General features: G+C 41.3%; 1 protein-coding gene across 3 annotated transcripts in view; it reads right to left on the reverse strand.

The window, feature by feature from the left end:
* nrg2a (neuregulin 2a) overlaps positions 1 to 24,621 on the reverse strand; it is a 129,415-nt gene that overhangs the window by 32,581 nt on the left and 72,213 nt on the right. For all 3 annotated transcript variants that reach the window (XM_052104319.1, XM_052104320.1, XM_052104321.1), the window contains exon 4: positions 12,318 to 12,438. In XM_052104319.1, the coding sequence (XP_051960279.1) occupies positions 12,318 to 12,438 (121 nt within the window). The remainder of the gene's footprint in view (positions 1 to 12,317; positions 12,439 to 24,621) is intronic.

Below are 24,621 nucleotides of genomic sequence, written 5' to 3' on the forward strand. Positions count from 1 at the left end.
ACTGAGTAAATGTAAATGTTAGGCAAAGAGAGAGTGCGCAAGTTGATTGCCTACCCGACTATTCTTCAAAAGGACCTACAGTATCAGCTTACACCATGTGAGCCAATTGGCTTGACATATCACATGTGAGTGAGCTTATTGGCTTAAAGATAACATGTTCATGTTCAAAGAACATTTCCTAAGAAGTTTCATGCCTGAACTTAGTAATTTAATTAAGAATGTTCTTTAGTTTAAGACAATATTCACAATAATTTGTTTTTGTTTGCTAATTCATCATGTTTGAAAAATAAGTAAACATGGCCCTGCATCATTTCCATGTACAATCTGAAATGCAGTTGTCCTTGTGTTCTGCTGACTGAGAGCAAGTCAGCCTTTAGTAATGCAATTTGAGATGTACAAGTAACATTTATCATATAAGTGGATAACAGGCACATGAATGCCACAACAACATGGGACACCCTCTTGATGATTTTGAGTTGAATGGATCACATAACTGCATCACATAAATACATCATAGTTTTTTATTAACTCAATTTTCCCTGTCCACACTACAATGCGAAGACTGCGTTTTCAAATTCATCCACTTGGCAGAGCGTTTTCGAAATCTCAGTTATCGCTAGACAAAAACGCCATCTCAGTGTGGATGGATGTCCAAAATGTAGCAAAATGAATATGGACGTAATAGCACTGGAATGGCTACGCTGGAAGACCAGCTAGACCAGCTGAAAACTAGCTTGGCCAAGCCCGGCGAGACGCGCGGGTGTTTAGCCAATGCTGAAGCGGGCGCATGCACAGTAAACCCAGCTGCTTCGGTTGCTCAGCCACTGCTGCGGCTGAGGCCATGTAACCTAGCATTCTCTGAAATTTTGTTCAGAGGCGTGAGGCTGTTCATCTGAAAAGGACGCGGCTAGTCGCTGAACACGCCGCACGCGCTGTGTAGATAAGCGAGCCGTCATCGCCATGGAGTCTAGTTCTATTCCAAAGAAGGAAATTGCCTGACTGGGCTGTAGTGAGCTCTAGGTCCAATTGACTGCAAGACCCAAACTGTTCAGATGACTGAGGAGAACTGTCCTGTGAGACAGAAACTCTGTATGTGACTGTGCTAAAATCAGCCAATCGTCCAAATAGTTCAGAATTCACAAGCCCTGACTCCGCAGGGGTGCGAGCGCTGCATCCATGCGCTTCGTGAAAGTGCGGGTGCTAAAGACAGGCCGAGCGGAAGGACGGTGTATTGATAAACCTGGCCGTCAAAGGCGAATCTCAAGAATGGCCTGTGACAGGGATTTATCTGAATCTGAAAGTAGGCATCTTTCAGATCGAGAGAAATAAACCAGTCCCCTGGCGCACATCGCGCGAGGAGTTTCCTGATTGTAAGCATTTTGAGCGGTCTTTTTGCGAGCACCTTGTTCAAAACCCTGAGATCTAATATTGGTCTGAGGCCGCCGTCTTTCTTAGGGACAAGAAAATAACGGTTGTAAAACCTCGACTCGCTCAGAGAAGGTGGCACTCTCTCTATGGCCCTTTTGCACAGAAGGTTTGCTATTTCTGAGCGAAGCATGCAGGCTGCTTCCGTGTTCACAGTAGTTTCGAGCCAGCTCTGAAGCGGGGAGGGCGGCGATCGAACTGTAGCAAATAGCCCTGTTTTTATTGTGCTTAACACCCATTTGGATATCCCTGGGATAGCTTTCCACGCTTTGAAGCGTAGCGCTAGAGGGTGAATGGCCAAGTCAGCCCTGATTGCCGCACACAGCGAGCTGAACAGAATGTGTGGCGTGCTTACTGTGCTCATGCATGACTGCTCGCAGACAGCAGGGACAGGCTGTTCTGTGAGTGACTTCCGATTGAGGTGAATGGGGAAAGAGTCACATCTGTGATGATCTTGCGAGCATAGTCACGGGCATGGGACTTACATACAGAGAGGTGTTTGCTGGCCGTGTGACAGAGCGGGCAGAGAAGGGCACGCCTGACGGATTAGGTGAGCGATTTATTGACTCTAACACTCGAGCTGGCTGTGCCTGCTTTATGAGAGTGGGCTCTGATAGGGACACGGGAAGTGTAATGCTTGTGTGTAGGGGTGAACACTGGATTGTGGGCACATTTTCTACACATAAGGCATGTTTGCTTTTACAAGATTTCTTTGGGTCGCCGTGAAAGCGGCATTTGAGTGCAGGCAAGCGGGCAGTATCACCGGCTTGTTGGCTGCTGAATCCACCACTGCAGTAGCCTGAGAGAAGGGGACTGACAGGGGCGAAGCTTTGGCGGTGGTCCGCGCGGCGGGACTGAGCCGTCGTTTTCTCAACAAAGCTAGGAGGACTTCGGTTGCTCAGGTTTCAAGCGCAATCTTAGGCCGAGGCCAGCGGAGGCGGCGGTCTGCGGCGGCGGTCTGGCAGCGTTCTAGGGCGGCCGCCCTGTCGGCGCTGAGAAGTCTGGTTTTGCTGAGCTGGAGCTGTGAAGAGGCTCGTGCAGGAGGCTGGTCACGTGGGCGGCCTGCAGAGGAGCTAGCGCGACGAGGCAGGAAGAGATTCATGGCTTGGGTGGCTTTCTGGACTTCCGAGCGGTCAACAATGCCACTCACCGCGGAACCGAAGAGACCGGACGGAGAGAGCGGCGCGTTGAGGAACGTGGACCGTTCAGCTTCTCCCATGTCGGCTAGCGTTAGCCATAGGTGTCTCTCGGTCACAGTCAGCGCGGCCATGCACTTCCCTAGGGCTTGCAGCTTTGGTGGCACGAAGGGCGAGATCCGTCGCGCTCCTTAGATCTGAAACAGCCTCTAGGTGCCTGCCTTTCTCATCCCACTCTCGAAGAAGGTCTGCTTGGAGGATCTGTAAAACGGCCATGGAATGCAGAGCAGATGCGGCTTGGCCGGCGGCGGCACAGGCGTGGCCAACACAGGCGGAAGTAGTTCTGCAGGACTTAGACGGGAGCACTGGCTTAGACCGCCATCTCGCGGTCTAAGCCAGTCCGAATCCTCGACCGGGGGGATGGAAGAGCTCGGCGTGGAGTTCCGGCAGGAAGGGAGCGGCCCGGGCCGTGGGCGCCGCGCGGCGACGGCTCTGAAGAAAGCAGCCGTCGAGTCTGTTGGGAGCCTGCTCAGAGGGCGGTGACCACTCGAGCCTGAGGCGGTCGACGGCCTGTGTGAGGAGGCGCGTTAGTTCTTCCTCGACTCGGCGCGGGTCCTGCTGGATTCCTGGGCGAGGAGGAGGCTTGGGAGCCTGACCACTCCTCACTGTCGAAGCCATGATGGAACAGCAGCCCTTATCCTCCACCTCGTCATCCGAGATGGCAACAGTCGCGGCCGCTCGGCGGCAACTGCGGCGTCCGAGGCGGGGAGGGTGAAGCGAGGCTCGAGGGAGAGGCTCCGGCGAGGTAGTCGCTTCTAACACCGGTTCCGGCAGCCTTTGGGGCGGCGCTTCTTTCTGCGTAGCGAAGCGAAAGCGGCGGCAGCTCGGTTTTGAGTGCTTGAGTCGAGCCCGCGGGGTCGACATCGAAGCTCCTCGCAGAGGTCGCATCCGCCGTCAGCGAGGCGAGCTCTGCATGTTCCAGTCCCAGGCAGAGAGCGCCAGATGAGGTGGCGGTCTCCGGCTGAGAGAGGCGCGCATGAGGCGCAGGTGGTGCGAGGCATCTTAAAAAGGCGCTTCGTTGCTCTTTTTGTGAAGTTACGCTGAGGAACTAGCTTGCTCTAAAAGGATACGTCGCCCGGATGGCGTAGCTCACAGGATGGCTGAAGGTGGCGAAGGCGGCCGGCTTCTTCGGCGCTGTCCAAGCTTGCTAGATGCCCCTCGAGCGGCACGCGGCTTCTGCAGTTCAGAGATGCGAAGAGCTCAGCTGAATAGATGAAAATCAGGGTTCCAGCCTACGAACTTGCGCTTATATGCACTCTAGCCACGGCCATTCTGGCAGGCTTTGATACAGTGACGGCGCGGGTGCCTGTCATTGGACGCAAGTTCACTCAAGTTCGTCTATAGGCTGCAGCAGTTGCCGCAGAGCAACCAATGAGCTCGCTAGCTAGCCCGCTCAAGGTATGCAGCTGCTGCACTGTGTTGACAATGGATACAAAATTAAGGATAATTTTTTGGCTTCAATATCTCAGAAAAGATGAATCTTTCCCGTAAGCTAGCTTACGCAATACGAGAGAATCTCTCGTAAGAGAACTAGTTCTAATAAAGAATGCTAGATCACCTAGGGCTCTATTTTGGATGCTCTAAGTACTAGTTATAGCCGTGCACTGCATCCTATCCAATATTTGTGAGAGCACTAAATATAGGCGCAATGTTCGTGCAGGTGAAAATGCAAGTGACCATGGGTGGGAGTTCTTGTGCTATCTGTAGCCATATGTGTGCAACCTGTGTGTATGTTGTATGTTAATGAAGTGGCACAAAGGGCAATTTGCTATTATCCCAATTAATTGGGATAATAGCATTCTGCCATGATGTATGAGAACCACATGTATTCTCTGTGCAAAGTCTAAACTGAGTTCCTGGATTTACAGTTTTAAGATTAGCCATGATTTGTTTGTCAGTAGATCAATATGATTAATAATAATAATAATAATTGAATATGTTTATTTTGTATAGCGCATTTCCAAAGCTCAAGGAATGCTGTACAGAAATTAAACAGAGAAAAATAAAACAAACTTACATAGCAAAACATTGACTTACGGGAGAGCATCAAAGCATGTTTCAAGCATCCCTTAACACTGTCAATACTGCAGCTGAGGCACAGGTGAGCAGGACAAGAGCAAACAGTCCTAAAGAGGCCAATAGAGAACACATACAACAATGCAGTCCGGAGCACCGCAGCCGACAATAGTCACAGAGTAGTATTTAACTGCTAATCACTATGATGCAAGATGATGCAATAACCGGAGAACCTCAGAATGAAATCGCACTTGATTTAGCCCATTTGCGCTTTGCGCACGATTTCGCCAACAAACTTGTGCCTTAGACTTAGTGCATGCTTGCATGAAAATACCAAAACTTCATGGCCATGCCCTCTGAATTTGCACATATGACGTTTCGCATAGTGCTGCATTTAGCACTCTTAAAATAGGGCACCTTGTGTACAAACTTTTGACTGGTATTACAGTTCAAGTGGTAAATAACTTCTTTCTGTATTAATATTTACAGAGACACATAGGCTCTGTTTTCCACCTTATTTGCATTCTTTTTCTTTATATACTCGTTCCATCTTGCTCTGGCTCACTCTTCCCTCAAATCTTTTCCCCAACCTGCCCCCCACCTCAGCTGTGGACATGCATTTTTCAAGTACTGTATGCGACTTTTTTTAAATATCAGTGAAAACCATACATGAACATACATATTATATATGTTTTACATTTATTGCCATATCAGATTTCTCTATGCCATGTCTATTTCAAGTGGCGACTACACACAATACCAAAATTGCTAACCAAAATGTCTTTAAATCAAACATTAAAAATGGTAAACATTACTATAAAATGCACAGTCACAACAGACATTGCCCTATGACATCGACTGAATAGGAAAATTAAAGATTTGAGAAAAAAAAAAGACACACTACAGACATTACTCAACAAACAGCATCTGTTTAGCAAAGATCTACAAAGGTGGTGAGAGAGAGAAATAAAAAGAAATTTTGCCAGAATTGGGCTGCAAAAGTAAACCTGAAGAGGATAAACATCATGATATTCCAAACAAACCTAGACACCAATTCCAAGAATTCTGTTCCAGGTGGTCAAACTGTATATTCCAAAACATAATAGATCTACCAAAACCTTGCCATTACCACATTCGAAAATTTAAACATGGCAAAGGGCCACGTAAAGCAAATTAGACATCTATTGCATAATTAAGGGTCAAATGAGAGCCAATTACTCCAGGCAATATATAGTTTACACGATATAAAGTACTGGAAAAGAGGCACTGCAAACAGAAAAATGAAACCCTAAAAAGAGCCCCCTCAGTATGCCGATTATGACATCTTCTAATCCTGTTTTAAACAAACACCAGTCTCTAACCAGAACCACGCACAAATCAAACATTAATATCAGCCAAATCATTAAACAAGCTAAAATGTATTTATCTTTACTTCCATAAATCATATTTACTTAATAATTTATGCCTCGTCACCATGCAATATCTAACCAATATTTTTTGCTCTATATATTCCATTTGCTGTAATTTTATTGTAATTTCACTTCACCCTGTTCAGATTGTTTGACATATTTGTACTACAGTGGGGCAAAAAATATTTGCACACTTAAAGATGAAAGAAAGATGACCCTCAGGGGGTAATTACTCTTGGTCACTTAATGCATTTTTACTGATCGGAATGCTATCTGATTAATTAAATATATTCCATTTACACATGATAAATGTGTCTCCCCCCATGGCGTAGATTTGGTTTGAACATTGGCGCTGTGTATTTTCCCCCTCAGGACTTGTCATATTTCAGATATGTCCATGCACATCAAATGCACTCATTGTCAGTGTTCAGTTTCAGTTGCTTCAGCGATTTATATCGAATAAATAAAGAAAAAACTCTGTCTCTCCTACAACGTGCATCTGTTTCTTACTGTTTTTGTTGTGCATTTTCCCTTTGCGGATGTAGCGCTGTTTGGGCATAGTAAAGTTAACATATGTGGCTCGAACAACCAGATGCATTTACATTTGACTTTAGTTTGTCTGGAATGCGTCTCAAACAACCTCCGGAGGTTGTAAGTAAGCCTTAAATACCTCCTCACAAGCACTGCACAAAAAAAGTGTTTCAATTTATACAACAATAGTTTAATTTGATAAAACAAGACATTTTGTTTCTAGCGGAATGACATTCAGTCATTTTTAAATCTGACTTAAGTTCCCAAAAGTGTCCACATGCTTTTTGGGCTCACGTATTCAGAGTACTTACTGTAATCCTCTACAGTCTTGTCAATTAAGCTTTGTAATAAAGCTCTAAGAAAGAAAAAGATATAGAGAGAGCAGTCTTTATTTTGTATCCTGTTGCCTTCATTCAGGTCATTCTAACTCTGCCAAAGAACGAGCTCTGTAAAACAAGAGGACCAGCACTGCCTAAATGAGTCCATTCTGATACAGAAAACTTTGCGTTACTTGTGTCCTGATGGTGAATCTGTCCGACTCAATCATAGGTAGTATAAATTATCCAGCATGCACGTCACACCTGAACGACATTCTCATGGAAGTGAAGCCTGATCTCTTGATCCTCATTGTGTTGCATAAAGAATGCATGTGGTTTGAAGTACTGACATTTTAAAAACCCTTTTGAGGCAGTTTTACCTCAAATTAGGGATTTTATGTAATGGTAAGTATGACAGTATTGTTGGTTTTTAATGTGAATGCAACAGGAATATTGTTTATATATTGAATAACAATGAGGTAATAACTATTTTTGGATAATTCATTTAATTTGATTGTTTTATCCTTTTACATGGAACTTGATGGAGGCAAACCAAATGACATGATTATCAATTACAAATACTATGATGAAGTTTCACATTATATAATCACGGAGTTAGAAAAAGACTTAAAACTGTAGCAATAAAAAGTAATATTATAAAATGGAAAGGTCTGACTCTAAATACTAAATGATTGAGCCACACACAAAGCTGTTTTAATATAGCAAGTTTCTTACTGTAAAAAAACAAAACTCCTTATCTACCATGGTATAAACGACCCTGCTGAAAAAAATAAAAAATAAAAAAAACTTTTTAAACGTTTGCTGGTCAAAGCTGATTCAGGCTGGTATAACATCCTGGCCAAGCTAACAAGTGCCCAAAACCCCTCTAAACCCAACAAACCAGACCAGTCTCACCAGGCTGGGAGACTAGCAAACAAGTTTAGGCTGTTTTTTCAGCTGGGGTACAGCAAAATCTCTGCCTGTTGACATATTTCTACTGTCTCATGGTATATACTGCCCAGCACTAACTACTATTTGGAAAAGGTAATTTAGTTTGACATGCACAAAGTAAAAACAAACTTGGCAAGCCAAAATCTCCACATCAGATGTTGTCCTTGATGCTCAATACAAAATCGCTTCAGAAGCAGTGAATAAACCAGCACCAGTGTCAAATGGCATTGTTGTCTGGGCCTCCTCAGCGCACAGGGCCGTGAATCTCCTCTGCCATCTCTTTCTCCTCCTCAGTTTTGTTGTCTGTCCCGCTCTTATGTAAACATGACATGGGTGTCGATGTGGAGCTGCCGTAACTTGGCAGGCTGTAAAATACTCCTCCATCATCCCAGCAAGAAAAAAATGATGGCCCGGGTCATTTGTTACCTCGTCCTTCCCTCTATGTGTGTGTGTGTGGGGCTCTGTATTTCAAAGGAAAGAGGCAGGCATAAATATGAGCTGGCTTGCACTGCTGGACTTCTTCAGCCGGAGAGTAATTCCTATGGGAGCCTGGCCTATATTGAATGAGATAGCTTTGGGGCAACAATTCCCTGAGGGCCTTGACTGCATTATCCAACTTTTCTGGATCTGTGCCTCACCCGTGAGTGAATTAGATGCAACAACTGAGTTATTGCTTCTTCCAATTTGTACACAACTTATTGAGTGGCTGTTGCAGCCATGTCCAGGCCATTTGCTTGCCGAGCAGTATTCCAGGGGTAGGCACACGCACACGCACAAACACACGCAGGCACGCACACCGTGCATCTGGGCTGAAAATACCAGCAGGTGCACTCATAACATGGCACAACATGCGGTCTGAAATGGATTTAAAAAAAAAGAAAAACAGCACTTTTACGTGCTGTAAGAGCTCTCCACTGCTCACACTCAAACACAGCAACAAAATAGCTCCATATAAAGCACAGATGCTGTATTAAAACATTCATACACACATATACATGTTTTCTATTATGGTGGTGGGGAATTTCTATAGATTTGTTCTATTATTTTTATACTAACTGACTGTGGCATAATTTTTGTACACTTGTATACATTGTTCACAATACATGTATTGTGGCAGTTCTGAGGTGAGATGATTACTGTGTGGTGCTAAAAGTGAGTACAATTTTTCCCCAAACAGATGAAGTTTTTAGGGTTAGTGCTCTTGAGTTTTCTTTGATATACATGTTTTATGTGAATAGGTGTTGCTCATATGCCGTATTTTCACTTATAAATTTACAAAAAATAAACAGAACATAAAATAACACATACCATTACTTAGAGGAGACAGTTATCTGTAAAACAAACCCACACACAAAGTAATCTGATGCATAGATTATTAGATAACCCACACAAAGCAAAATGTGCACACAGTATCTGGCTATCTGGCATCTTCCTATCTACCTACAAACACGTTATCTTTCCTGGATCAGATGACATCATCTGAAATGTTGTAGCCTCATGGAACGCTAAACCAATCAGAATAGGTTCAGATTGCTCCAATCAGTGGTGAATGTCCTCCATATTTTGGCAGAGAGTCTCTAATTACACATGGTCACCAGGAGATGGCACCAAGTACATGACACAGACTCAATGATGACTCAAATGGCACAGAATTAAACTCATTCTGTGAAATCTCTTTACGAAAATCATGTCTGCATAATATGCCAAAATTTAGTCATTGTTGTCTTTGCATGTGTAATTAGTTCTTGTGTAAAATTATTATATTTGGAGAGGCTTTTGGACAATTGGAGATGTTTTTGGTCACTAGGATCAATAATATTTGCAATGCTATAAATTTTGATCACTGTGTTGAATCAACACAAGATTTTACTCAGTTACCGGTGACATAATTAGGAACAAAACAAAAGCAGTTTTTTGAAGCCACCTTATTTACCCTGAGGTATATAATGTCAAATAAAAACAAATAAGAAAAAAAGTACATTTTTGGCTCAGGTTTTTTTCTTCTTCACATTTTCTTAGGCTGAGATTCTCAGTTAGTTATCAAAATATATATGACTGTGAAACACAAAATCTTTAAATATTCCCTCAGAGCTAAGAGGGTTAAGCAATTGTATAATTTGATCACGTAAATGTGCAAACTTGTAAATGTTGTTGGTTATGTAATGCAAAACATGTAATATAGTAATAGTGTTTAGATGTCATAAGATAGCATTGTGTGAGGAACAGGATGAAAAGTAAGGGTAATCTGCCATTTTACTTGTGATTTGTTTAAAAGGGAATAAAAGTCTCTGTTGTTGTAGCGAAATTGTAATTTCACCAGGAAACTGACAGTACTTATAATGAGCCACGTAAAATTATTTTGCAAAAATGTAGTTATATTAGCATGATACTATGAAACCAGGTTGGATATTTTCTATCCACTAACCCTATCCCTAAACCTAACCCTCACAGAAAACCTTTTGGAGTTTTTAGTCCATATTTGTTAGCTTTGAGGTCATCTTTATATGTTAATGTACTCTTACGCATTGACAATTTTAGCTTTTAGGAGATATACATATTTAAATATCTCGCTCTATTTGAAAAACAGACCAAAATATTGATGGCTTATCTTGCACTACACAGATTTCTGGTCTCTAAAATTATAACGCCCCTCCCCCTAATGCCACCAACTAGCAAATCAGGGTTCATGGCTGTGACACAATCAAACCCTATTGGCTATTTAAAAAGACTATTTTAGGGAAAGGCTACAAGCCCTTCAATATGTCCCACCAAATAGAAAATACATCAACACAAGAAAGAAAACTGTGCACATCAAGCAAACTCATGGGGTCTTCAAGACATATTAGAATGTTTAAGCTGTTTTCCTTATGGGACTATTGGCTGGGCCTTACAATGCAGCTGATTTCAGGTTTTATTATCCTTGTGGGGACATGTGGTTCCCACAATGTAGGCAAAACCTGACCATACATATTTCCATGTGTGACACTACACAGAGGTGCTCCCACATCTGACTCTTGTACCCTTGTTTGTTATCTCGCCCTGCGTAGCTACAGTACTTGATTGTCCTTGTCAGCTGTAGCTTGTTTTGATAATACAGGCGAAAATGTTTTTATGGCCCAAAACAAGATGTCCAAAGCATCCCTGATTTAAAAGCATCTGTATAAATCTGTGTTCTTTTCCCCTGTGATTGAAATGTAAGCAACAGCCCTATTTACCTTGTGGGAGGCCTCTGGATCTCGTAAATATTTGTTCTAGTACTAAACCAGCGTGACATGGCATTTTAGAGTGGTTTGATGCACATCTTTCCAAGAGGCCCGTTTTTTTTCAGTTCCCCAAGCACAACACACAGAGAGACAGTCATATCACACTCATTAACATTTGCACTAATGAGTCAACCGGATGTGCCCCGACACACAGAAAACAGGGATACAACCAAAGATAGAGGAATAGAGAGAGAAAGAGAGAAAGTGAAAAGTAGAAATGGATGGGCGACTTGATTGATACCATTTGGCTATTGCTGGAGAAAGATGGGGAACTCTGCGAACTTGGATTGAAACAAGGGTAATTACTTCACTTAGCATGCAATTCTTAATCTCTCACTTAAAAACTATATTAAGGAAACTTATGGCAAACTATAGAAAAACCTACTTGAATGCATATATTACAGCCCAAATATACTCCATCTGGAAGACTTTTTATTGGAAACTGAGGATAGGATGCGAGTAAACAACGTAAGGGTGAATTCACTGAACAGTTGCATCATTTTTGCACGTGGTATTTTGTTGCAAAAACCTGTGTATTATCCATTAACCACCTGTAATCCAGTTTAACCAGTTGTTAAATGCTCTCAAATTGCACTGCACAGCAGGAGTTTTTAATTATGTCATTATTTTCAGCGCAAACGCACCACCTTTCCACATAAATTAGACTTATTAATGATTGTGTCTTGTTAAAAAAAACTAAGCGCTATCTGCCTTCTGTAATTAACGTTGCGCCATTAAATGAAATTGTATTTTTAAAAATTATGATTTTATTCTGTTGTTTATAGCAGCAGTAATTGATCAAATGATGAAAGTTTTAGCTAGGCATATATTCAGAAATACGGTGTACACAAAGTAGTTTCAGCATTTTAAAGAGGCATATCAAGTGGATAGGTTGCTGTAGTTGGCTGCAACTGAGCACTCAACACTGATGTTATTGCAAATCGTGTTTAGCACAAACATTTTCGAGCATGTTTGCACTGTTACGAGATATGCCAAATTCCATGAATGAATCTTGCGTTAAAGCAGTGCCGACAGCTTGTGCAAATAAATGATGCTATCAGCAGTTGCAATTCATTTTTAGTGAATTCCCCCGTGGAAAAAGAGAGAGAGAGAATGATGGAGAGAGAGAGAGAAGGAGAAGGTAAAGGATGTATATAGTGTGTTCCACCAGGAATATAGATAGAAAATAGGCACTAGAGATGAACTCACTTGCAAGACAGCTGATTTATACCATTTATGAAGTAACAGTCGCCACCATTCACGCAGTAGGCCTTTTCTGTGTCGTTGCATCTTCTGGTGTGGCCCGAGCCCGGAGGTAACGTTGTGGTTACTGCAGGAAACAAACACACAGACGTCTTATGACATTAGCATTGGCAGATCACATTGTGCAAAACCAAAAGAAAGAGATTTCAGTGATTCCTTTGTAAAAATCATTGCACAAGAACTAAAACACAGAAGGATGATACAACATGCCAGATAACATTCATTACATGTTACTGATAATTCAGCATTAAAACCATAATGGATAGCTACCCACATTTAAGTCTAAACACAGTAATAATGCACTCATTCACTTTAGAACAATGACTTTTGTTTTCCATCGCAAATCTTTCTGTACATCTTTTTTGCTCGGCTGGCGTTTGAGACGTTCGATAGGCAAAGATAAATATTTTAGTGTGTGCAGGAAGCCCCCCACACCACCTGCTCAGGCTGATTCACACTTCTGGAATGGATCTGTAATCCTGCCGTATTATCAGAGCAATATTCAACAGTAGCGTGCTACACCGCAGCATGCTCTTTTGTACACTGCGTATTTTGGCAAATGTAGTAGGTCATCTGTGTAGTCCATGCCATAGAGAATGTACATATTATGCACATTATACAGTATATTGCAGAAACTGCAAGAGTGATTAGGTAGTATGCAAACATAGCCAAAGCTTACAGTGTGGAATACTTGAGAAAATCACATGTGCATACAGTAAAATGCATTATGCCTTACTGACAGCAGTTTGTTTATCTTTGACAACAGTTCAAGGAATGCTACATTGGGATGCATGAACATGTTTATTGACTTTCTAATCAATAGCAGAAATGTGACGATTGACAGGGTGAACTGCTTCCTGCTGTCATATTAAACACATACTGTACATACTCAAGTTTCAACTGCTGTTAAGCTGAACATATCTACTGTGATGGGTCTCCCGCTTACCTGCCAGGGTTGGCTAGTGGGTGTGGCTGGAAGGCTCATCACCTTGACTTCTTGCACCTGTTTCAGCTTGTGCTTTTTTGGTTGAGTTTTCGTTTGATTTATGTTTCGCTCTGCGAATGTTTGTTTTATGATTTGGTTAAATGTCGTACACCCAAAACTTACATCCATGCATTTGCAGACACCACAGATAAATGTACTGCTTACAGTTTACAAATGATTTAAATATTTTGATTTAATAAACATATTTCAATTAACTTAAACCCTTCGATTCAATGTGTCCTCTATTAACTGGCCATGCCTCTGAGTTCAAACACTCATGTCATCAGCGTCAGATCAATATTTTTGCAGAACACGCAAGGGTTTATTTCTTGTATAGTGTAGTGTGGCATTTTTGTCAAGTTCAAATTCAAAATGGGTTTCAGAGCAAATCTTAAGAATGAGCATGTTCATTTTATTAAAGGAATATAAAAGAGTTATTCTGAAACTAATGTACTGCATGTGTGGCATGCTCTTGATTACAACTGACTATTTCCATTACAAGTATATCTACTGTAAATGTTTCCTGTTCATTTATTTAAATTGAGGGATGAGTCGAAATTATGGTCTGTGGTAATTGACAGTATGCCACACAAGAGGTACATTGACATTAGGTTTACAATAACAAGCAATATTCTTTTTAGAATTCTTGTTTCATGTTTGAGTCCCTCCACACACAACAAACAAAACCTTGTTTACTCTCAAAAATAACATGAATTCCAGGTTCAATGGAAGTTAAGCTCAATTGACAGCATTTTTGGCATAATGTCCATTACATCAAAATTGTAAAAACAATTTTATTTTAAAAATCAAAAATCGAGGGTACAGTGAGGCACTTACAATGGAAGTTAGTGTGGCAAATTTTTGGAGGCTTTAAACAGAAATGTTAAGCTTATCATTTTATAAAAGCACACATTAATTCTTCTGTTAAAACTCATATTATTTGAGCTGTAAAGTTGTTTAAATTGTAATTTTTACTGGGTTAGTGTACATTACAATGTCTTATTGACATCTGAGAGGAAATGTCTTTTAGAAATATTGCAGATGAGCAAACAACCTAGAATTTTTTTTTCCAGATGTAAACACACACATCAAATATACATCTAGGTGATGTACGTATGCTATCAGGGAAAGGACCCTAACACAAATATATCCACTAACATCAAAACACCAACACTCACAAAAAACTGACATTTCTGCTAGCAATTAAGACAACATACAGAAGCCCCAAAAAGTATTTGGACACTTAAGCCACAATTCAAAATGTATTAATGCTATTGCATTAGATGATAAAGTTATAAAAGTTAACATAAAAAATAAACATATTGTTCAAAGTAAAGACAAAAAGAATTCAGGCATTTCTGGTGGACAAACGTTAGTGGATGATAGTTTACCCAAAAATGAAAATTCTCTCATCATTTACTCACCCTCATGCCATCCCATATGTGTATGTCTTTCTTTCTTCTGCTGAACACAAACAAATATTTTTAGAAGAATATTTCAGCTCTGTAGGTCCTCATAATGCCAGTGGATATGTACCAAAAATGTTAAGCTCCAAAAAGGACATAAAGGCAGCATAAAAGTAATCCACACGACTCCAGTGGTTAAATCCATGTCTTCAGAAGTGATATGATAGATGTGAGTGAGAAACAGTTAAATATTTAAGTGGTTTTTTTTAGATTACTTTTGAGTTGCCTTTGTGCATTTTGGAGCTTAAACAGTTGGTAACTATTCACTTGCATTGTAAGGACCTACAGAGCTGAAATATTCAAAAAATCTTCATTTGTGTTCAGCAGAAGAAAGAAAGTCATACACATCTGAGATGGCATGAGGGTGAGTAAATGATGAACTATTTACAGTTTTGGGTGAACTATCCCTTTAATGTGATGAACTACAAGGACTGCACAGACACCTGTGTGAACATGAGGGAGCCTTAATACACCATTTATAAATATTCTTGAGACCCATAATTAAAAAAAAAAAAAAAAAACAGCTGTGAAGAATAGTTCCCGATACAGGAAGGAATGAGCAAAAAGTGATATATGTGCATTTTGAATGACGTTATAAATGTGCCACAAGTTAAGTAATGAAATTCCAATATTTGAAATTACATGTTGAGTCAGATACACCAAGAAATAAAAATAAAAGAAAAAAATTGCTGAGCAAAGTCTAAAACAACAATCATAATGATACTGTACATAAAAAAAAAAAAAAAAATTTAATGACATGCAAAGTCTGCCTTTAGGACTGCAACGTGCACTGAGAATTGTGTAAGATTTAAGATTTCATAAAAAAATATAAACTTTTATTCATCCTATGGGCCTCCATCTCCAATTTTCTGTGCATTGAGACATGATTGAAGACTGTCTTGTTCCAAATAAAAAGAAAAGTGTTATGAGCCACAGCCAGAAATTTGACGGCTTTTGTCTTCACTAGCCTCAGGCCTCAGACAACATAGGGCAGACAGCACAGTCACTCAGAAATTCAGCTGAGAACAAAATGAGCAATCTTGTTCTATTTCTCTCTCTCTCTCTCTCTCTCTCTCTCTCTCTCTCTCTCTCTCTCTCTCTCTCTCTCCTCTCTCCAAATAAAAAAGCTGGGATATGGGGACCCTAGCGGTCCAGAGCAACTCATTGTAGGACCATGACACACACACACACACACACACACACACACACACACACACACACACACACACACACACACACACACACACACCGTTGTGTTTCCATGTTTTATGGGGACTTTCCATAGACATAATGGTTTTTATACTGTACAAACTTTATATTCTATCCCCTAAACCTAACCCTACCCCTAAACCTAACCCTCACAGAAAACTTTCTGCATTTTTACATTTTCAAAAAACATAATTTAGTATGATTTATAAGCTGTTTTCCTCATGGGGACCAACAAAATGTCCCCACAAGGTCAAACATTTCGGGTTTTACTATCCTTATGGGGACATTTGGTCCCCACAAAGTGATAAATACACGCTCACACACACACACGCTCACACACACGCACACACACACACACACACACACACACACACACACACACACACACACACACACACACACACACACACCAGTAGCTGCAAGTGCTTTTCAAAAGTGAGGAGTGGGGAACTACTAATCAAACAACGAAATGATCAAATGAAAAGAATCCACCAAGCTCAGAACTGTTTGTGGAATAATTAAAAATGGCAATATATATATATATATATATATATATATATATATATATATATATATATATATATGATTCTTTTTGTGTCAAAATGCATTTATTTCCATCTTAGGAAAGAAAACTAAACATTACAATACAATGCTTTATTAACATTGTCCAAACAAAGCCCTCTACAGTATAAAAGAAGGAAATGCACTAAAATAACACCAATGCAAACAACACTAAATGTTTCCCAAAGTCTAAGTGGGAGGTTGTCTAATTGAAAGAACAAGTCCCCATAAATTGCATATGGATTGTAATGCGCATTTAATCTTTGGACACAGTGCAAATATTCTGCACTATTCCAACTATTTCCAGTGTTTAGAACTCTCACAGAGCCCAAAATTTTTGACCGCTCTAGTTACACCACATAGTTTATAAATGTGTCTGTATATGATGCTCCAACCCACCGAACAACTCTGTGCTTGACAGCATGGTGCTTTGGGATTTCAAGCATTGCCAGTCATGTACTGTACATCCCTGTTTCAATTATTGACCATCATCATATAGAGAAGCCGGGTTTCCAGGTAGGACAAAAATACAATAATTTAAAGCCCAATTTCCAATAAACAATAAGATAAAGTTTCCAATGCAAATGAGAAATTCCCATACACTCTCAGAGAAGTACAGCATCCAGGCAGGTCACAAAATGAGACGGTCTCATCCAACGGTACAGATACGTATCATCTGCCATAGACACTCATTGAAGATTTATATTTTTTTATTGGCCAAAATATTGAAGTAATGTACATAATTTGTATAATATTGTGGCAGGGCGGAGGGCGGGGCCGGGTCGTGATCCTACACACCCGGTCCCGTATTAGGCTAATTATGCCTCCGCTAACGATCTCTCTCTCCCGCACAGCCCTCTGCAGTCGACCTTTAAACCTCACGGAGGCATAATTAGCCTAATACGGGACCGGGTGTGTAGGATCACGACCCGGCCCGCCCTCCGCCCTGCCACATTCCTCCTCGTTCTCTCAGGCTGGGGAGCCCCGGCCTGACGTACATTCCCCTTTCCCTGGGGAGGCGCGCTGACTGCCGGCAGGTCATCCCCATCTACCTGGACGAGGGAGGGACAAGGGAGGGAAACAGAAATGATTAAAATGGGAGGGTACTCCTGTAACAGTGTAGTACCCCCAAAAAACTATACAATTTAAAAGAGGATAAAGGCCAACGCAGAGCGACAGTGAGAGACAGAGAGGAGAGAGAGATGCAAAAAAAAAAAAACTTACTCGCCAGTTCTCAGATACGCCGCAGCTTGTTCCTCGGCCACTCCTCCACCCTTTGTCGGACGACAGCCGCGCCTCTCGGGCGGATCCGAGGCAGTCCTCCAGCCCCTGGCGGACGGAACACCCCGCCGCATTCTCGGGGACTAGAAGGGGTCTCCCCACCCCTGGCAGCGGTTCTCTCGCCCAGGCGGTCGGCAGTGAGCCCCTCCCGCTCAGCGGTCGGCGGTCTTAAACCCGCCGCGTTTCAGCGGCCGGTAGGCGACTCCTCCGCCCCTGGCAGCGGTTCTCTCGCTCCAGGCGGTTGGCTAGAGCCCCTCCTCCCTCGCGGTCAGCGGCCATCGCCCTCGCTCAGGTGGCTGGGCTCCTCGCCCCCGGCAGATGGCCGCGGCTGCTCCGTTGGGGTGGATGGTAGTGGCGAGAACTCTACTACGGCGTATCCCTCCTCCTTCCCAGGTTTCGGCACCAATGTAAAATAGTTAAAGGATGGGAAAGGAGGAGGCGAGAACCGGCTTGACGATATAAATCATAGTTTAATGGAAAACTTAAAAGACAACACAAACACACATGACGGACCCGGCCCCGCCCTCCGCCCTGCCACAAATATCTAAATTATTTATAAATATTTGTAAATATTTCTCCCTAATTTGGAATTCCCAATGCGCTCTAAGTCCTCATGGTGGCGTAGTGACTGCGTCTCAATCTGGGTGGCGGAGGACGAATCTCAGGTGCCTCCATGTTTGAGACTGTCAATCTGTGCATCTCATCACGGGGCTTGTTGAGGGCGTTACCGCGGAGACATAGTGCATGTGGAGGCTTCACACTATTCCCCACTGAATCCATGCACAACTCACCACATGCCCCACAGATACCAGGAGGAGGTTACCCCATGTGACCCTACCCTCCTTAGCAACCGGCCAATTTGGTTGCTTAGGAGACCTGGCTGGAGTCACTCAGCACACCCTGGGTTCGAACTCGCAACCCCAGGGGTGGTAGTCAGCGTCTTTACTCACTGAGCTACCCAGGCATTTCTGATTTTTTAGGGTAAGCCGTGCTTCCCATGCAGTCTGGAGCAGATGTGGAGGTGCGCTCTCCTGACATCTGGCCCCTATCTGATATCAACCATGATCTAGAGGTACTCATGTTACCACATCAGTGTCGAGGTTCAGTATCAGGAACAAAGTGTTTGTCTGGTCAGGCTTTGTTATTTGTGTTTTAGTAAGTACCACATTGACTCCGGGACCACAAACAGCTCAGAGAACATCTTGTACTGGTTTGTTGAAGTGATTGTGCCTGTAGCAGGTGGTGAGGATTATTTGTTTGTGGCAGTATTGCGTGACGCAAATTTACATCGGATGTTTATTGAGCTAACAAGCTTGTTTGTTTACTGATTTATTTTCTGTTTTTTGTGTGTTTTTTTTTTTTTGCAGTAATTGTACTCAAATGCATAAAAGTTGTGAAAAAATGAATATTATGAAATATCAAGTAAATGAAACTTGGCCCTGTTTTAATTTGTGTCCGTTTTGCCTTTAAAGGCACCCCCAAAAAACTCACCCTCAATTCTTTCCAAACACATATTTATTTTTCTATGGTACAAAAAAAAGGAGAACTTTGGAGGAATCCTCACACACATCTTTTTCATGCAACATAATTTCATAGTAACCAAGTAGTGTTAAGCTCAGAAAAAGACAAAAAAGCATCATAATGTCATCCTGGAACATTTTTAAAAAGGTATTTTTGTTCCACTAAAAATAGAACCGCATACAGGTTTGGAAGAACATAAGAATAATGACAGAATTTAAACTTTTGTGTGAACTATCTCCATAGCAGGAAAGTGGGGGAGTAATTGCACGGGTACATAATGCAGCCCAGATTTGAATAGGTGTCCTCATTAGCACAACATCACTTTATGTGTTGCAAGCGCATTAACCAGTTGGTTGCTGGGAGGCGTACGCTTCCTGCCAACCTACCATCCCTCCATGCCTGCTTAGAGATTTAGCACATTTCAGGGAATTTTTACCCTAGTAGAGGACTAATGACACAACACAAATTGGAGAAATGGAACCCGCAGATATTAAAACTCCTCCTCTGAGAGTCCTCACCTACAGAAAATGCCTCATAAAGAACACATCTAGAGGCTTGATCCTAAAAATATGTGTACACTTTCCTAGAGTTGCACAAGCGGGTAAGTTTGTATTTCTTAGTCAACTCTTTTTATCCCCAGGAGTGTGAGCAGAGGTGCACCGAAAAGATGGTTTTATTAAGATGAGATTCACTCCCTGAATCTATTCAAATGTGCAACAGAATATATATTTAAGCATTGATCAGAAAATGCACGATGCAAAAGCAAGCATTCTGGTGCATTCAAAACATACTGCAATAAACCTTATTCACAGCAGTACCATCTTTTTGACGAGAATGGCAATGAGGCTATGACTTGCAGTATCTTCAATGGATTGTACACTTGTTTAAAGTGCTGATGAAACACTGAAAAAATATCTTTCCAAAAAATGTCAGTAGACAAAAAACTCCATACAACATGGGTTGTGGTAAATTAGATGTGATCTAATTGGTAGCTTTATACAGTGCATTTCACTGAAGAGATATTAAGTCTATATAGTAAGTCTATTGTAAGTCTTACTTCGCCCCATATTCATTCCTGTAAAAAAAATCAATGATGGCGCTACAGTGAATAAGGTCTATTACACTGCTGTATGCTATCATTAAAATGTTTGCTTCTTGTAGTATAAAATACACAGGTTTGGACTTTTCCCTTACTGAAAGCTTCCAAGCGCCGTTTGACATTCAGATTAAGGGAATGTTATTTTGATTTCTTTCAAAAGTGCATAGTTTTGATAAGAAGACTGTGACGACAGCCTGTGGGGTAATTGTGGTGATGTTTGTCATGTTTATGCCTCTTGTCTAGTGATACACTTTAAATCTCTCTCCATCAGTTGTAGAGCTGTGACAGTTACACGCCTGTACAATTTTCCCTCATGTTTCTGAGGCTCCCATCAACTCTCTGCTGGAGATGTGGGTAAGCTCTGCAAATAGAAAGAGAAGAGAGAGCGAGAGAGAGAGAGAGAGAGAGAGAGAGATCTGTCTTACTGACTGAGTAGGGTTTGGGGGAACAAGGCATATTAACCAACTGCACACATTTATGCAACTGAATAATCGCTCATAACTTGTCTTTAAATCCATTCATTTAATTCATAAATCTGGCAGACGCTTTTATCCAAAGCCATTTAGAGGCTGTTCACAACGTATGCATTATTGCATTAGTCTGTGTTGTTTTCTATGTAAACATGCTCTAGATTGATGTTTTTGACCGCTGCTTTGTCTTGCTGTTTTTCTCACCCTCTTGCGCAAGAGTGACGCATTTTTAAAGGCCGGTTTATATACCTACGCCGAAGGATCCGTGTGGTGGCTAACACGTTGGTTTGCATTTCAAGTTTGCATTGGTGTGTCTGCATCATTCTGCAAGTACACTACCAAGTGCTAGTAAATTGCAAAAATGCTGTCATTTCTGAAATAATTGGAAATAAGTGTCCAGCCTTTTTTAATGCAAGAACGTATTCGGTCTGAACGGTGCCTTACAGTTCAAGTTATACCTTCTATTACTTCCTTGGGAATCGAACCCATGACCTTGGCGTTACTAGCTCCATCCTTTATCAGTTGAGCTTTCCCAGTAGTGTGAAAAGGCCCGTAATGCTGTAATTTGGATGGAGCAGCTGTGTAAAAAATATGATGCTTCCAGGCGAAGCTTGTGTGTGGTTCCTAATGGTGGTATCGCTCTGTCAGCTCTGATCAGACTGCAGCTGGCGCAAAAAAAACAAAACAACTCCAATTCTACATCTGCCTTTTTGGTTCAGATCCATTCTTTGGAGCATTGCAGCTAAGCTAATCCAGACTTAGCATTCCCATGACACTGTTCATGCTAAATGATCATCAAAGTATAACAGCCTAACAAGGTCAGTTCACTACAGTCCCTGAGGATACCCGTGTATCCAATCTCACACTTGCAAGTAATCTCTTTACATTCAGCTATAGGGTTGCTAGGTGGCTTCCTAAGTCTCAAGGCTCGGTTATACATAGGACATGCAAAATTCCAAGTTCTTCAAGTTCTTAATGGTGAAGGTAAAGCAATTTTCACTCTGCCCTACAGCTCCCATGAGAGGTCACTTTCTTCAGCCAAGGGTTTGGCCATCGAGCTTAGCCCTAAGTTTGATTAATCCTTCATGGCCAAGGAACTGAAAAGAGAGCCTGGGTGGGGGCAAAAAGGGGCCATCTGGAAGGCTTCATAAACATGTCTATCTTTCTGCAATCTCCAAAGGGTTCTAGGAAAGTCGTAAAAATGAAAGGAGAGGTCCCTGTTGCTGAGAGTGTTTTGTTTTTTCTTCTGCAGACACATTCTCCAAGTGTACAGTCCAAACAGTCCGAGTAATTTCACGGGTGGAGGGACTTCCAATGGGTGGCCTGTGCATCTTATTGCCTTTTCATGGATAGTTCAACTAAAAATGAAAATTCTGTCATAATTTACTCAGCCTTACGTTGTTCCAGTCCCATTTCCCATTTCTTTCTTTCAAGGAACACAAAAGGAAAGGTTAGACTCAGTTACAATGAACTTTCATTGCATCCTTTTTCCATGCAATCAAAGTGAATGGTGACTCAGTTTGAAAGTGAATGGTATGTCAGTTTGGAATGGAATGAAGGTGAGTAAATCATAGAATTTTCATTTTTAGGGGAACAATTCTGTATCAATTGGTAACAAATAATATTTGCTAGTTCAAATTACATCCACATTACTGATACGCCTTTGATAGTTTGAAGTTCAAAAAAGCTCCATAGGCTGACAAATGATGCTTGAGAGATCATGATAGTGAAGACAGGCTTCCTGCCATGGTCAACCTCCTGCGCCAGCAAACTCTCTCAACCCCCTCTTGCTGGGGATTTCTGGAGATGTCTCTTGTTACAGCTAGGAGAGGAATCTCATCACTACACAAGAGGTCAATTTATATTGCATGCAATCTTACGGCTTTTGAGTGGTTTCCATTATGTGAATCCATTGTGTGCAACCCCTTTTGTTTAGCGGGATTCCTGATGCCTTCAGAGAGGTCTTCTCAGTTTCACATTTATATGTGCGCTGCTGTATTTATTAAAAGTCTCTAAACAAAATCATGTAGCCCAAGGTAAGAAAAGACCAAAAAAGTTATGACACTATCAGTTTTGTAGCAACAGCTTTGGCACACCACAGGACACAAGAGTTCAAATGTCAGTGTTGTTTTGATTGTTTAGCAGACTGGTGCTGTGCAGTGCAACTAATCTTTGGATTCTGTCTGTGTGCACATAAGCAAGTGTGGAAAATGCAAGACTAATTAAACTAATTACCTTTTTATAAATCTTAAGAAATTCTTAGTCAAGTCAGTTTCATTTAGACAGCAATATTGTTTACATATTGTTACAAAGCAGCTTTACAGAAACTATGTCACTCAAAAGTACAAATCAAAAGTGTAGATGATGACAGAATTAGCATTTTTGGGTGGCCTATCTCTTTAATGCCCCAAGGATGAGAGTGGAAAGGAAAAAACTCCCTAAGATGTTTAGCTGGAAGAGGGAGAGGGCAAGTTTACTTTAGAATTAACCTGCAGGTTCATTTGGTATGGCACAGCAATTTCACATTAAGGTCCATACAAGGTAACACTTAATCCCTTTGTACTATCAGTAAAAGCACAGTTTACGTAATTCCCTGTCAGAGTGTTCTTGTAGAAATATGTGGTAAAACAAATATGTATGTTGAATGTAGAATACAGCTGTGGTGTTGGTGCATTATTCAGTGCTTTAAGTAATCTATTATCTTTTTAAGACCGTTACTGTGGACTTGTGGCTCTTCATGTTTGCATTAACTGCAATGACTCACACTGACAATAAAAGACATGTCTGTTAGGAAACAGAACTTCCCTGGAGCGCTTTGATTCCTAAAGTGATCCGGTATTTGGATGTTTACCTATTCAGGATATTTTGGACCAGTCAGTGGAAAATATGTCCAATGCACAGGGTAAAATTCAATATTTTAAGTTGGCATGAAATGAAAATTCACCCTATCTATGTTCTAAATGCATGTTATTGATCTTATTGTGAACGATTAATCCAAATCCAAAGTTTTATTTAATTTTTTTTAATTTGACCTTGCAATCTTTAATCAAAATTTCATAACTCGACCTTCCTGTGAAACGACAGACTTCTCTCTGGTGACGTATGTAGGACTTCTCCAGTCATTTTGTCAGCTTAAACCCTTCCCCTGTCTTATAAATACCACAACCATGTGTAGAGTTGTACGAAGCATCAATCGCATTTTGATGAAGATGGCAAGGTGTATTTTCACCTGTTTTCCTTCAAAACTATCATTCCTTAACCCAAACTTGGTTATGGGTCAACTGGCTTGAATTTACATTTCGGCTGAGTAGGAATAATGGCAAATTTGCAGCTGTGTTCGAGACATTTCATGCCTAAATTGCTATGGTGATCAATAATGAATACAACGCTTTGGATGCCTGCAGTTTATATATATTTTTGAATGCAGTTATCTTGGGATGCACAGAATGAGTACCGGTATGTGTTTTTTCCCTTTATATTTAGTGTATTGTGATTCAAAATGTTAAAATATAGTTATTTTTTACTCTAGTTTTGGCTACAGCCACTTTGTAAGCAAAGATCACAATGTTCTTGTGCATTTATGCTATCATTTTTATCATAAATGTGTTGAGATTGCTGCAAAATTTCACCGATAACTGGCTTTGATTTGAGCAGCATG

This window comes from Xyrauchen texanus, chromosome 34, assembly GCF_025860055.1.
Source record: "Xyrauchen texanus isolate HMW12.3.18 chromosome 34, RBS_HiC_50CHRs, whole genome shotgun sequence".
Taxonomy (NCBI): Eukaryota; Metazoa; Chordata; class Actinopteri; order Cypriniformes; family Catostomidae; genus Xyrauchen; species Xyrauchen texanus.